Source organism: Cryptomeria japonica, chromosome 7, assembly GCF_030272615.1.
Source record: "Cryptomeria japonica chromosome 7, Sugi_1.0, whole genome shotgun sequence".
Taxonomy (NCBI): domain Eukaryota; kingdom Viridiplantae; phylum Streptophyta; class Pinopsida; order Cupressales; family Cupressaceae; genus Cryptomeria; species Cryptomeria japonica.
Window position 1 is genome coordinate 21,312,348 of NC_081411.1, and position 13,641 is coordinate 21,325,988.

Consider the following 13,641-nt stretch of genomic DNA (forward strand, 5'->3'; position numbering starts at 1 on the left):
TATATAATCTTCATTTCACTCTTTTGTTGTTTTGGGAGTCCTGGATGGATCATATTGTTAGCTCCCTAATGTTCATGAATCATGGGCGTGAACCATAAAATATTCTCTAGGCAAATTATAACAGTAAGCACACATTTAAAAAAATTATTTGTTAGATATTGGTAATATATATATATATTGATGATATGTCAAAATATTCATTAATAAATGATATTTTTAACAGTCCATAAAATAAAAAAATTAATTGAACTGTTTATAAGATATGTGATAAAATTTCCATTGCAGATCCTCTTAAAAGAATATTTATTTTACAAGATTCATCTACAATGTTTAAGTGTATGGATTTAAATGTAATAATATTTTAGAAATGTAGAGTTAAATTGCTATTATCCGTTTACCCATTGAACTGTGGGAAACGTCCACCAACTCCTCTTGCATTTATATCTGAGCCAGGCTGATTTTAGAAAACTAGGAAGTGCATCCATCTCACTTTCTATCTCGCTCTCCATTTCGGGGCAGTCTTCTATGCACAGTGTTTGAATGTTTACCAGCTCAACAATGCCCCTTATGTTCCTCACCTTTTCACAGCATGCCAATGTAACGTGCCTGACTGTACTTGAGAGGACTTGTATCTCTGTTAAGTGGTCATTATGGTAAAGGTAGAGAGTGTTGAGGCTGGGACAACAACCTTCAGAGATGGAAATCTTGGATAATTCAGTTCTTTCTATAGAGATCTTCTCAAGGTTGCACAGCGAACCAGGAGATGATCCTGCCCCAAGTTCTAATTCACTGACTGGGCAACCAGATATTTTCAGCTCTCGAAGGCTAACCAGTTGGCCAACTGATTTTGGTAGCGACTTTATTCCCAGGGAACTTAGTGCTAAATTTTCTAAGAGTTTAAGACGCCCCAGAGAGTCAGGTAAACATTCCAGCCTTCTACAACCCATAATTGTAAGATTATTCAAGGAGCACAAATCTCCAAGAGATGTTGGCAGGCTTGTCAATAAGTCACTCTCGATATGCAACTCTCGCAACTTGCTCAGTTGACCAATGTTGACTGGTAGCTCCCTTAATCTATATGTATTAGATAAAAGGAGCTCTGTCAAGGAGGCCTGATTTGTAATGTGACATGGCAACTCTTCCAATTGTGTGCAGTGAGAAAGGCTCAAATTCTCCAGCTTTGTCATGTCTTCCATAATGTCTGACTCCATGGTGAGTTCGTAGAATCCTTCCAAGAGGAGATGTCGTAGGAGTGTGAGCTTCTTAAAAGAGGCTGGTAACCTCCTCAACTCCCTGCATCCCGACAAATATAGATGCTGCAGGTTGCTCAGATCGCCAAAACTATCAGGTAATGATGATAGCTGACAACCCCTCAACTCCAGGTGCTCCAACGATTGAAGAAGGCAAAACTCTCTTGGCAGACTCTTCAACTTGTGCAATAATTTGGATCCTCCCTGCCTGTCGAGCATTGTTTAAATACAAATTTTACTATTAAAGAAATAAGGTAAAGAAATAAAATTTTGATTTTATTTTACTATTAAAATGATTAAATACAGTCATCAAATTTACCCGCCATCGACAACTATCTTTTTTAAATGCTTGAGAGATCCTATTGACTCTGGCAATCTTTGAAATTCGGTGCATCCAGAAATAACCAACTCTCTTAATTGAATGGGAGCCTGCATCACATTTTGAGGAAAAGTTGTTAAACATATAACAATTATTTTTGAAAACATTGTAATAAAAATTGTAATAGCAGAAATGAAAAATGCTTACATCGCTGGAATCTTTCCAAAGCTCTTCTAAGTGATGATCTCCTCCAACCACTTCATAGAGTTCTAAAACCCTCAAACTTTTCAGTGAAGGCCTTGATGGAAGATTTCTCTGCCCAATTTCAAACCAGCGAAGCCAGAGCAGCTCTTTTGATGCTTCACTAATTAATTGATTCAGATTAGGTCCTTTAAACACAATAATCTTTAGTCCAGCTAAAAAAGGCACTAGAGTCGAGATTCCTTGGCTTCTGTTGACCATGAGCTCCTCATATGAGGAGTAATCCCCAAGCTCCTCCTGAAATGTGGCGATTTCTCGAACACGGTATTCTATCTAAATGGGAAAATCATAAAATTTTCAGAAAAAAGAAGGCAATAAAAACTCCTCGAAGAAATCAAAGAAACAAAGTAAGTAAAAAAACAAACCATATATTTAGCCAAAGAATTCCACTGCAATCGAGCTGAGGTGGTCATTATTCCTCGAATGCTGATTCTTTTCTAAATCAAATTAAAAACTCTAATAAGATAGACAAAACTTTGTTGGAGCAATCTCACACACATAAATATATAGACAAAAAAGAATCCCCTGCAAGTTGTTATTCATTAGAAAAAAACCTTACTTCTACATGTTTCAAAAAAAACCAAAAAAAACCTTACTTCTACATGTTTCTCAAAATTAACAGTCAGCTGGTGGGGAAGCCAAAGACGATAAGGTGACTGTTGACTTGAAATTTCCCTTCCCAAATCTCTGAAGTGGTCATGCATTTTTATGCAATCCATTTCATCTACCTCAAGAAGACACCTGTTCACCAGCGTTTCCAAACTGCACAGACCACTCCACTTTGATCCTTCCCATACTTCAATTGCCAAACTTTTCTCTTCTCCAATAAAAAAACAAGCTGCATCCAAAAATGCTTCTTTCTCCTCATAATCTAGGGCATCGTAACTTACTTTTAGCCTATTTTTAACATCAGCTGGAAGTATTCTAACAATCTTTTGTAATTGACTCTCCCAATAATCTTTGTTGGATTTGCCATATAGCTGTGCTCCAAATACTCTGAGTGACAACGGTAAGCCATCACAAACCTTGACAAATTTTTCAACAAGCTTCTCAAATCCCTCAACTGGACAGGGTCTTAAAAAAGCATGCCAACAAAAAAGCTGTTTGGCATGAATTTCATTTAGTGCTCTCATTTTGTATATACAGGAGATGCCCCAACATGTGAGAACTTCCCTTTCACGTGTTGTCACAATGATGAGGCTGCCCCATCCAAGGCTGCCTCGTGGTGGCAAAAGTGCATCCAGCTGGCTAATGTGATCCACATCATCAAGAACAATGAAAACCCTAGCAGATCTTAAACGCCTTGCAAGAATTCCCTTGCCTTGCTCAATATTGTCTAATGTTTCATCTTTGATACCAAGGTCGTCAAGGAGTTTTATTTGCTTGTTATGCAACAGCCCTTTGGAAGCAGCATCACGAACATCAAAAAGGAAACTGGACCTCTCCAGGGAAGAATATCTTCTGTTGTATAAATCTTTTGCCAAAGTGGTCTTGCCAGAGCCACCCATGCCCCATATTCCCACAATTTGTACACTCTGATCAACCCTGGTAGATTGAAGTGTAGTCTTTTCAAAATCTTCCACTGTTGCGTTGAGACCTACTGGATGTTTGGCAACTTCAAATGGCACTTTCCTTATTAGATTCAATACACAATTCACAATAGTCTTCAACAGCCTTCTTTCGTCTCTGATGGGAAACATTCGGAAAATAAAATGTAAAAACGGCCATAAGCATCGATGATTATGCCAAAAATATATAAAAATCACACTTCAACAAGAAATGCATTAAGGAGAGATTTTATAAAAAGAAGTGTAGAGGACTATAGCACTTACTCGTCACTATTAATAATGTGGCCAGAATAAAATGAAGCTTTGTGAAGTGCCATTTTCCACCGCTGAAGCTGTTCAAAGGTGTATCTGCCCTTCAATTCATGTTGAAAAAACGAATGAGCATATTTTCCTTTCCCTTTAACTGCCCATCGCAAATCATCAGGCTGAACATAATAAAAGACGGGGATAATTTTGGTGCCCGTTTCGAGTATCAATGCCAACTCTGCCAAACACCAGGGAGATTGGGCATAGTTCTTGGAAAAAATTGCTATATGGAGTAAAGCTTTACGCACTGCTTCTTCAATTGCTACTGGCAGATAGTCCCCAAGTTGTAGCTTTTCCTCATCCAGAAATACTTGATATCCTATGTTACTGAGGGTATGGTAAATGGTACTGGCCATCGTGCGTTTCACATCAATACCACGATGGTTAATGAACACATCATAAGGCAGGGTGGATGCAGCAGAAGTAGATGGAAGTGTTGCTACAATTCCATGAAAAGCACTTGCAGGCTTAGCCTCTGGTTGATGATTAGTGTAAAAAGATGATGCCATGGAATTGGATTCAACTGTTCAGAGAAGGAAACAACCAAAGAGAACCACTGAAAGCACGTTTGGCTGTTATACTGAACTTGTCGATAGGAAATGAAGTAATGGAGATAAGAAGTAATGAATGCAGTGTAGGCACAAAGTCCTGGTCGTTGAACCCAAAGCATGAAAACACATGGGCTACAGAGAGCTGTGTAAGGATGTTGTTTAGTCAGAAGTCGGCGTCATAGCACGTGATCGTCCCTAGAACCGAGTAGGCCCACACATGACTTGGTCCATCTCATTTGGTTTTATGTCCCCTTTCGTGAAATGGCTACATAAAATCAGGTACAGATAATCGATGGTCACTATCGCCTGAGTAACAGTGCAAGACCATTGCAGCTGTTTGGACCGTCGGATGGCTTTATCGCTCCACGTATTGCGATTCGATGGGTAATACGGCTGACTGGTGCATTCTTTCCTCCGCCCGACGGTACACTGCATTTACCGTCACATTTGCTTTGTTTTATCATTGCAAACAGTGGTGATTTTCCATAACATGATGTTGACTACAGCAAGCGTCTTATATGAGGTGGACGACCTTTGAAATCACATCCACGGTTGAGAAGACAGCTCTGCCAATGTAAGACGATTGAAATAATTTCAACCGTCGTTATTTATTTTTAACATATTCCACTGCCCGTATTTACCGCCTTTTCCACTGCCGGTATTAGAAAAAACAAAATAAAATCACTGTCCATTGAAAGCTATTAAATATAGGTTTTTAAAAATGATTTTTGCTGAATACCGGACAATGAGCCTATTATTATTAACTACTTTATTTGTGCCTTTAGTAAATGACAGTAAAAAGCTAACTAAATAAAATTATATTAGAATTCAGTTTTAGTTTTAAAAATTTATTTTAATGTAAGTTTAATATAATATAATTTTTAAGATTAAACTTGATATTATATTTATAATATATTTTATGTCAGGTTCATATTATATAAATATAATTAAATAATATAATCTTTAAAAAATTAAGAATTAGATTTTAAATTATTATTTGTATTATTAAAATTTTAATAATGTAGGTTAAGTTATAATTGCAATTATATAAAATTTTAATTAGACTAAAATCATAATTATACTAATGAGAATGTGCTTAATTGGTTTGAATAAGATTTAATGTCATAAATTAGAGTTAATATTTAATTAGAATTAGAATCAAAATTGATATATAAATTATTTTATTTTTAATTATTTATTTTTTAGGGTTCTATATATATAAAATATTATTCTAAATTATCAATTGTTAATTCAAATTTAAAAATAATTATAAAATATTTATAAATATTCGAATCAATTATATTATGATTGTGATCCTAATTATTAATTATCTTAAATTATAAATTCATATATTGATGAAAGGAATGAAGAAAATTATTTTTTGCAACCAAATTTATATGTGACTAAAGAAATGCTCTATTGGCAGAAACAAAACCTAATATTAATGTTTCTAGTGGATCACATCAATATCTATAAAACAAATGATACAATAGTTATACATATAATTTTAATTTATATAATAAATATAAGGTTGTTAGCTTTTAAATAAAATAATAAATTGATTAGCTCTCTCTCTCTCTCTCTCTCTCTCTCTCTCTCTCTCTCTCTCTCTCTTTATTTCTCTCTTCTCTCTCTCTATCACTTTCTCTCTCTTTATTTATCTCTCTTCTCTCTCCCTCCTTTATCTAAATATATATATATATATATATATATATATATATCTCATTAACTGCATCTCTTCCTCTATATCTATATATCATTATCTCTCTCTCTCTCTCTCTCTCTCTCTCTCTCTCTCTCTCTCTCTCTCTCTCTCTCTCTCTATTTCTTTATCCATCTCTCCCCATATCTATACCTTGTAGTATCCCCATCTCTCTACCCTTATATCTCTACCTCTCTCTCCCTCTATCTAATTGTTAATTCTTATATCTATTTGTATGTTTATATCTCTCCCTTCCTCTACCTATTAGTATATATTACTTCGGATATATATCTTTATATTTCTCTCTCCTTCTCCATATATTTTCTCTCCCATATCTATCCATCCGTCTCTCATATCTCTCTTTATCCCTCCCTCTCCTTCTCTCCATGTCCCTATCCTCCATCTCCATCTTTGAAGTTCCCTCTCCCTCTCTATATAATGAGGCGTCTCCCCCTTCTTCCCTCTCTCCCCTTTTTCCTCTCTCCTCTCTCTATCAATATCTCTCCTTTTCTCTCCCCTCTCTCTCTAGATTTCCACATCTCTCCCTCCCTCACTCCTTTTTTCCATATCTCTCTCTCTCTCTCTCTCTCTCTCTCTCTCTCTCTCTCTCTCTCTCTCTCTCTCTCTCTCTCTCTCTCCTATTTGTTCATCTCTACTTCTCTCCCAATCTCTATCTCTATCTCTACCTCTACCTCTATCTCTCTTCCTATATCATCATCTCTACCTTCATCTTCCCCTCTATATATTTCTTTATCCATGTCTCCCCATGCCTCTATCTTGTAATATCTCTATCTCTTTACCCCTATATCTCTGCCTCTCTCTCCTTTTCACTACTTGTCAATTCTTATATCTATTTGTATCTCTCTCTCTCTCTCTCTCTCTCTCTCTCTCTCTCTCTCTCTCTCTCTCTCTCTCTCTCCTTATTGCAAACATAACATTGATTTTTATTATCTTACTAATTTAGAGGTTTTCTTTCAATCATGTTTAGACCCCTACATGTGAATGCATAGTTTATTTGAAGCTATTGTTTCTCCATTTAGACATTTGTTGCACATACAAATCACTTATTATTTACCTCATGTATTGCACAAATATATGCAAAAAATACACCAAATGTTTTCTCATTGACCTTCCACACCTCTTCGACATACCCATTGCACACCGAGGTGCAATCGCTAGTTGATATATATTTGTGTTAGATTCGGTCCACGACTCAATTTTTATCTACATTCATTTACATGGTTTTTTTCCCTCAAAATTATTATTTTTTATTTTTAAGTTCAATTAAAGTAGTTTGGACCTAATTACGCCCAAGGTTGTCTCTTATATGAGATGGGCAAGCTTTTTTTAAAAATCAATGGTTGGAAATTCACAAAAAGCAATGCAAGACCATTCAAATCATCTCATCCATTCATTTTTCCCTCCCAGTTATGCTCCACTTTTTCCAATGGTAAGTGGAATAAGTTTTTATTTAAAGAAATAATAGGATTATTTAAGTACGAGTGTTCTTAATTTAAACTTTTTACAGTTCACTTTTTCCAATCATAAGTGGAATAAGTTTTTAGTAATTAATTGTTTCTCGTCCTTTTTACTATCCATTTATTGTCTTATTACGTTTGAACTTTTTTTATTACAGATTTAAATAATTATAATATATTATACATATAATATATAAATAAGAACTTTTCTTATTATAGATTTTAATAATTATAATATATTAAACATATAATATATAAATAATAAATTACATATGCTTCATTTTTTTAATATCAATTTTAATTTTTATAATAATTATTATATTATAATATATCAAAATAATTATAATAGTCTACTCTCCTTGGCTGGAAAGAAAAACCCCCTGACTGGCTTAGTCCCTATGGGTTTCAATGGGGAGGCCCCAACAAAATCGTCCGGTACCTCGGCATCCTTTTCTCTATTTCTCCCTCTCTTAAAGAGATGTGGCAGTGGATAAAGAATAAGATTGACAAAAAATTGTATAGATGGGATAATAGATTCCTCTCTCTTGCTGGAAGAATCCAAATCTGTCAGAAAATTCTTTCCTCATATAGTGTCTACTACTCCTCCACTTGGATGTTCAATAACTATCAAATCCTTGATATCCAGAAAGCCATAAGGTAGTAACTTTGATCTGATGGCAAAGGTGGAAAAAAATGCATGCAGTTAAATGGAAATGGTGTCACATGACTAAGAAAATTAGTGGCCTTGGGCTAAAGGATCTCAAGATCCAAGGTATTGCCCTCGCTGCAAAATGGATTTTTCATGCCTTAGATGGCATGGAACCCTAGAAAGTCTTGATTAGAAACAATATCGAGAGAGGTGTCCCTAAGAATGCTAAGTCCTGGAAAGCCCTTCCCCTTGCTGACCTGGTGGCAGGTTGCTTTCCTGTTTCCGTGCAAGGCTCATATGTCTTTAAGTCCATTTGGAAAGCTTGGGAGCATATTAGACATCTTATTGACAACTCTAGTGTTAAGAGAAATGGTACTATTCATGGGGAAAGGACAATTTGGTGGAACCTCTTTCATGCTAATAAACCCTTAGCCCTCACTCAAGGCTGCTCGACCAAGCTTTGGGCCAGAGCTGACATCAGAGTCTTTGAGGACTTATTTGAGAATGATGTCTTAATCAGCTGGGAAGAGCTCATCGCTTCCTACAATCTGCCTCCCACCCAAAAAAAAACATACCATATGATAAAGAATGCCTATGATACCCTTGCTCTGCCCTCTATTACTAATCTGGACTCTCACCGATTCTTGACTTTCAAATGGAAAGATGGCTCTCTCCTACCCAATGTTAAATGTCGCGCCATACGTGACCTGATCTCCAATGATGACTCTATTGTTAACCATGTTAACATGATGTGGTACTTGGATCTGCTTGACAACTCTTGGTATAAGTGCTTTACTTGTCTATGGAAAAGCCGGGTTCCCCCTAAAATTCAATGTTTTAAATGGTAGCTTATTATTGACAGACTTCCATTAAGGAGAAATCCTCTTAGTACTGATATGTGTTCCATTTGCAGATTACCTGAGACCGGCAGACACATTTTTTTTGACTGCTCCTTTGCCAAGGAGGTTTGGTTAATGTTTGGTTTTTGCATTCCTAATCATGTGGATATTTTTAACATTATTACTAGTTATATTGATGGATTAAAAAAAGATGCTAATTTATTCTGGTTTATCTTATCTTCCTATATCGTTTGGTTCATTTGGAAGCTTCGAAATGAGGACAAATTCAATGGCACTGGCAGATGTCTTACTGAGTCTCTTCGTAGACTCACTTTTTAAAAAATTGTCTCTCTTATATGAGACGAGCAAGCTTTTTAAAAAAATCAATGGTTGGAAATTCACAAAAAGCAATGCAAGACCATTCAAATCATCTCGTCCATTCATTTTTCCCTCCCATTTATGCTCCACTTTTTCCAATGGTAAGTGGAATAAGTTTTTATTTAAAGAAATAATGGGATTATTTAAGTACGGGTGTTCTTATTTTAAACTTTTTACAATTCACTTTTTCCAATGGTAAGTAGAATAAGGTTTTAGTAATTAATTCTTTCTTGTCCTTTTTACTATCCATTTATTTTCTTATTACGTTTGAACTTTTCTTGTTATCGATTTAAATAATTATAATATATTATACACATAATATATAAATAAGAACTTTTCTTATTATAGATTTTAATAATTATAATATATTAAATACATCTAATATATAAATAATAAATTACATATGCTTCATTTTTTTATATCAATTTTAATTTTTATAATAATTATTATATATATAATATATCAAAATAATTATAATAGTCTAGTCTCCTTAGCTGGAAAGAAAAACCCCCTGACTGGCTTAGTCCCTATGGATTTCAATGGGGAGGCCCCAACAAAATCGTCTGGTACCTCGACATCTCTTTCTCTGTTTTTCCCTCTCTTAAAGAGATGTGGCAGTGGATAAAGAATAAGATTGACAAAAAACTGCATAGATGGGATAATAGATTCCTCTCTCTTGCTGGAAGAATCCAAGTTTGTCAGAAAATTCTCTCCTCATATAGTGTCTACTACTCCTTCGCTTGGATGTTCAATAACTATCAAATCCTTGATATCCATAAAGCCATAAGGTAGTACCTTTGGTTTGATGGCAAAGGTGGAAAAAAAATGCACGTGGTTAAATGGAAATGGTGTCACATGACTATGCAAATTGGTGGCCTTGGGCTAAAGGATCTCAAGATCCAAGGTATTGCCCTCGCTGCAAAATGGATTTTTCATGCCTTAGATGGCATGGAACCCTGGAAAGTCTTGATTAGAAACAATATTGAGAGAGGTGTCCCTAAGAATGCTAAATCCTGGAAAGCCCTTCCCCTTGCTGACGTGGTGGCAGGTAGCTTTCCTGTTTCCATGCAAGGCTCATATGTCTTTAAGTCCATTTGGAAAGCTTGGGAGCATATTAGACATCTTATTGACAACTCTAGTGTGAGCAGCAATAGTACTATTCATGGGGAAAGATCGATTTGGTGGAACCTCTTTCATGCTAATAAACCCTTAGCCCTCACTCAAGGTTGCTCAACCAAGCTTAGCTTTGGGCCAGAGCCGACATCAGAGTCTTTGAGGACTTATTTAAGAATGATGTCTTAATCAGTTGGGAAGAGCTCAACGCTTCGTACAATTTGCCTCCCACCCAAAAAAGAACATACCATATGATAAAGAATGCATGTGATACCCTTGCTCTGCCCTCTATTACTGATCTGGACTCTCACCGATTCTTGACTTTCAAATGGAAAGATGGCTCTCTCCTACCCAATGTTAAGTGTTGCGCCATATATGACCTGATCTCCAATGATGACTCTATTGTTAACCATGTTAACATGCTGTGGTACTTGGATCTGCTTGACAACTCTTGGTATAAGTGCTTTACTCATCTATGGAAAACCCCGGTTCCCCCTAAAATTCAATGTTTTAAATGACAGCATATTATTGACAGACTTCCATTAAGGAGAAATCCTCTCAGTGCTGATATGTGTTCCATTTGCAGATTACTTGAGATCGACAGACACATTTTTTTTTATTGCTCCTTCGCCAAGGAGGTTTGGTTAATGTTTGGTTTTTGCATTCCTAATCATGTGGATATTTTTAACATTATTACTAGTTATATTGATGGATTAAAAAAGGATGCTAATTTATTCTGGTTTATCTTATCTTCCTATATCCTTTGGTTCATTTGGAAGCTTTGAAATGAGGGCAAATTTAATGGCAATGGCAGATGTCTTTATTATTCTCTTCATAGACTCACTTTTTTAAAAATTGTGTCTCTTATATGAGATGGGCAAGCATTTTTTAAAAATCAATGGTTGAAAATTCACAAAAAGCAATGCAAGACCATTCAAATCATCTCGTCCATTCATTTTCCCCCCCCATTTATGCTCCACTTTTTCCAATGGTAAGTGGAATAAGTTTTTATTTAAATAAATAATAGGATTATTTAAGTACGAGTGTTCTTATTTTAAACTTTTTACAGTTCACTTTTTCCAATGGTAAGTGGAATAAGTTTTTAGTAATTAATTCTTTCTTGTCCTTTTTACTATCCATTTATTTTCTTATTACGTTTGAACTTTTCTTATTATAGATTTAAATAATTATAATATATTATACATATAATATATAAATAAGAACTTTTCTTATTATAGATTTTAATAATTATAATATATTATACATATAATATATAAATAATAAATTACATATGCTTCATTTTTTTTATATCAATTTTAATTTTTATAATAATTATTATATTATAATATATCAAAATAATTATAATAGTCTAGTCTCCTTCGCTGGAAAGAAAAACCCCCTGACTGGCTTAGTCCCTATGGGTTTCAATGGGTGAGGCCCCAACAAAATCATCCGGTACCTCGACATCCCTTTCTTGGTTTCTCCCTCTCTTAAAGAGATGTGGCAGTGGATAAAGAATAAGATTGACAAAAAACTGCATAGATGGGATAATAGATTCCTCTCTCTTGCTGGAAGAATCCAAGTCTGTCAGAAAATTCTCTCCTCATATAGTGTCTACTACTCCTCCGCTTGGATGTTCAATAACTATCAAATCCTTGATATCTAGAAAGCCATAAGGTAGTACCTTTGGTCTGATGGCAAAGGTGGAAAAAAATGCATGCGGTTAAATGGAAATGGTGTCACATGACTAAGAAAATTGGTGGCCTTGGGCTAAAGGATCTCAAGATCCAAGGTATTGCCCTCGTTGCGAAATGGATTTTTCATGCCTTAGATGACATGGAACCTTGGGAAGTCTTGATTAGAAACAATATCGAGAGAGGTGTTCCTAAGAATGCTAAGTCCTGGAAAGCCCTTCCCCTTGCTGACCTGGTGGGAGGTAGCTTTCCTATTTCTGTGCAAGGCTCATATGTCTTTAAGTCCATTTGGAAAGCTTGGGAGCATATTAGACATCTTATTGACAGCTCTAGTGTTAGTAGCAATGGTACTATTAATGGGGAAAGGTCGATTTGGTGGAACCTCTTTCATGCTAATAAACCCTTAGCCCTCACTCAAGGTTGCTCAACCAAGCTTTGGGCCAGAGCCGGCATCAAATTCTTTGAGGACTTATTTGAGAATGATGTCTTAATCAATTGGGAAGAGCTCAACGCTTCCTACAATCTGCCTCCCACCCAAAAAAGAACATACCATATGATAAAGAATGCCTATGATACCCTTGCTCTGCCCTCTATTACTGATCTGGACTCTCACCGATTCTTGACTTTCAAATGGAAAGATGGCTCTCTCCTACCCAATGTTAAGTGTCGTGCCATATATGACCTGATCTCCAATGATGACTCTATTGTTAACCATGTTAACATGATGTGGTACTTGGATCTGCCTGACAACTCTTGGTATAAGTGCTTTACTCATCTATGGAAAAGCCCGGTTCCCCCTAAAATTCAATGTTTTAAATGGCAACTTATTATTGACATACTTCCATTAAGGAGAAATCCTCTTAGTACTGATATGTGTTCCATTTGCAGATTACCTGAGACCGACAGACACATTTTTTTTTACTGCTCCTTCGCTAGGGAGGTTTGGTTAATGTTTGGTTTTTGCATTCCTAATCATGTGGATATTTTTAACATTATTACTGGTTATATCGATGGATTAAAAAAGGATGCTAATTTATTTTGGTTTCTCTTATCTTCCTATATCCTTTGGTTCATTTGGAAGCTTCGAAATGAGGACAAATTTAATGGCAATGGCAGATGTCTTACTGAGTCTCTTCGTAGACTCACTTTTTTTAAAATTGCTTCGCAGGTCTACTTCTTGATGAATGTCGAAAGGCATAAGTTCCTCCGGTTCCTGCAAGATTTTCACACCACTATGGTCATATATGAAATGAAGGATGGCTACGAGTGGAGGAGGCTCGCGAACAACCAGTCTTCCTTTGAAGAGGCTCTAAAGAAGCTGCAAAAAGAGATTAACAGTAGTAGGATGCTCGAGGCTGACCACATTGCCATGCTGACTCAGATCCAGGATCAAAAAAAGGTGATCTGGATGGAAGGGGCCCAAGGGTGGACCACTTGGGTCGATCCATTCGACCACATTCTGCAGTAGCGCTTTGGTTCTCCTTTGTTCAGTCCTTTTTTGACTTTGGTATGCTTTCAGTAATGTATTCCAGA

At 35.8% G+C, this 13,641-nt stretch overlaps 1 protein-coding gene across 2 annotated transcripts; it reads right to left on the bottom strand.

The window, feature by feature from the left end:
- Window positions 1-232: 232 nt before the first annotated feature.
- LOC131051888 (disease resistance protein RPV1) lies at window positions 233-4,444 on the bottom strand. Of its 2 annotated transcripts, XM_057986476.2 has the most exons (6): window positions 3,663-4,444; window positions 2,427-3,516; window positions 2,196-2,267; window positions 1,777-2,103; window positions 1,570-1,679; window positions 233-1,458 (listed from the first exon to the last, which is right to left on the bottom strand). In XM_057986476.2, the coding sequence occupies exons 1-6, from the start codon at window positions 4,211-4,213 to the stop codon at window positions 387-389; spliced, it is 3,222 nt and encodes a 1,073-aa protein (XP_057842459.2). In that variant the 5' UTR covers window positions 4,214-4,444; the 3' UTR covers window positions 233-386. The 2 variants fall into 2 exon arrangements, with proteins under 2 accessions (XP_057842459.2, XP_059064017.1); XM_059208034.1 differs by lacking the exon at window positions 2,196-2,267.
- Window positions 4,445-13,641: the final 9,197 nt, after the last annotated feature.

What these genes read in the sequence shown, in the direction of transcription:
- LOC131051888 (XM_057986476.2), bottom strand. Translation starts at nt 4,213, where the DNA reads ATGGCATCATCTTTTTACACTAATCATCAACCAGAGGCTAAGCCTGCA. An exon ending in CACATTATTAATAGTGACGA is followed by an intron (nt 3,517 to 3,662) that starts GTAAGTGCTATA and finishes GTTTCCCATCAG; the next exon opens with AGACGAAAGAAGGCTGTTGA. An exon ending in AAGATAGTTGTCGATGGCGG is followed by an intron (nt 1,459 to 1,569) that starts GTAAATTTGATG and finishes AATGCTCGACAG; the next exon opens with GCAGGGAGGATCCAAATTAT.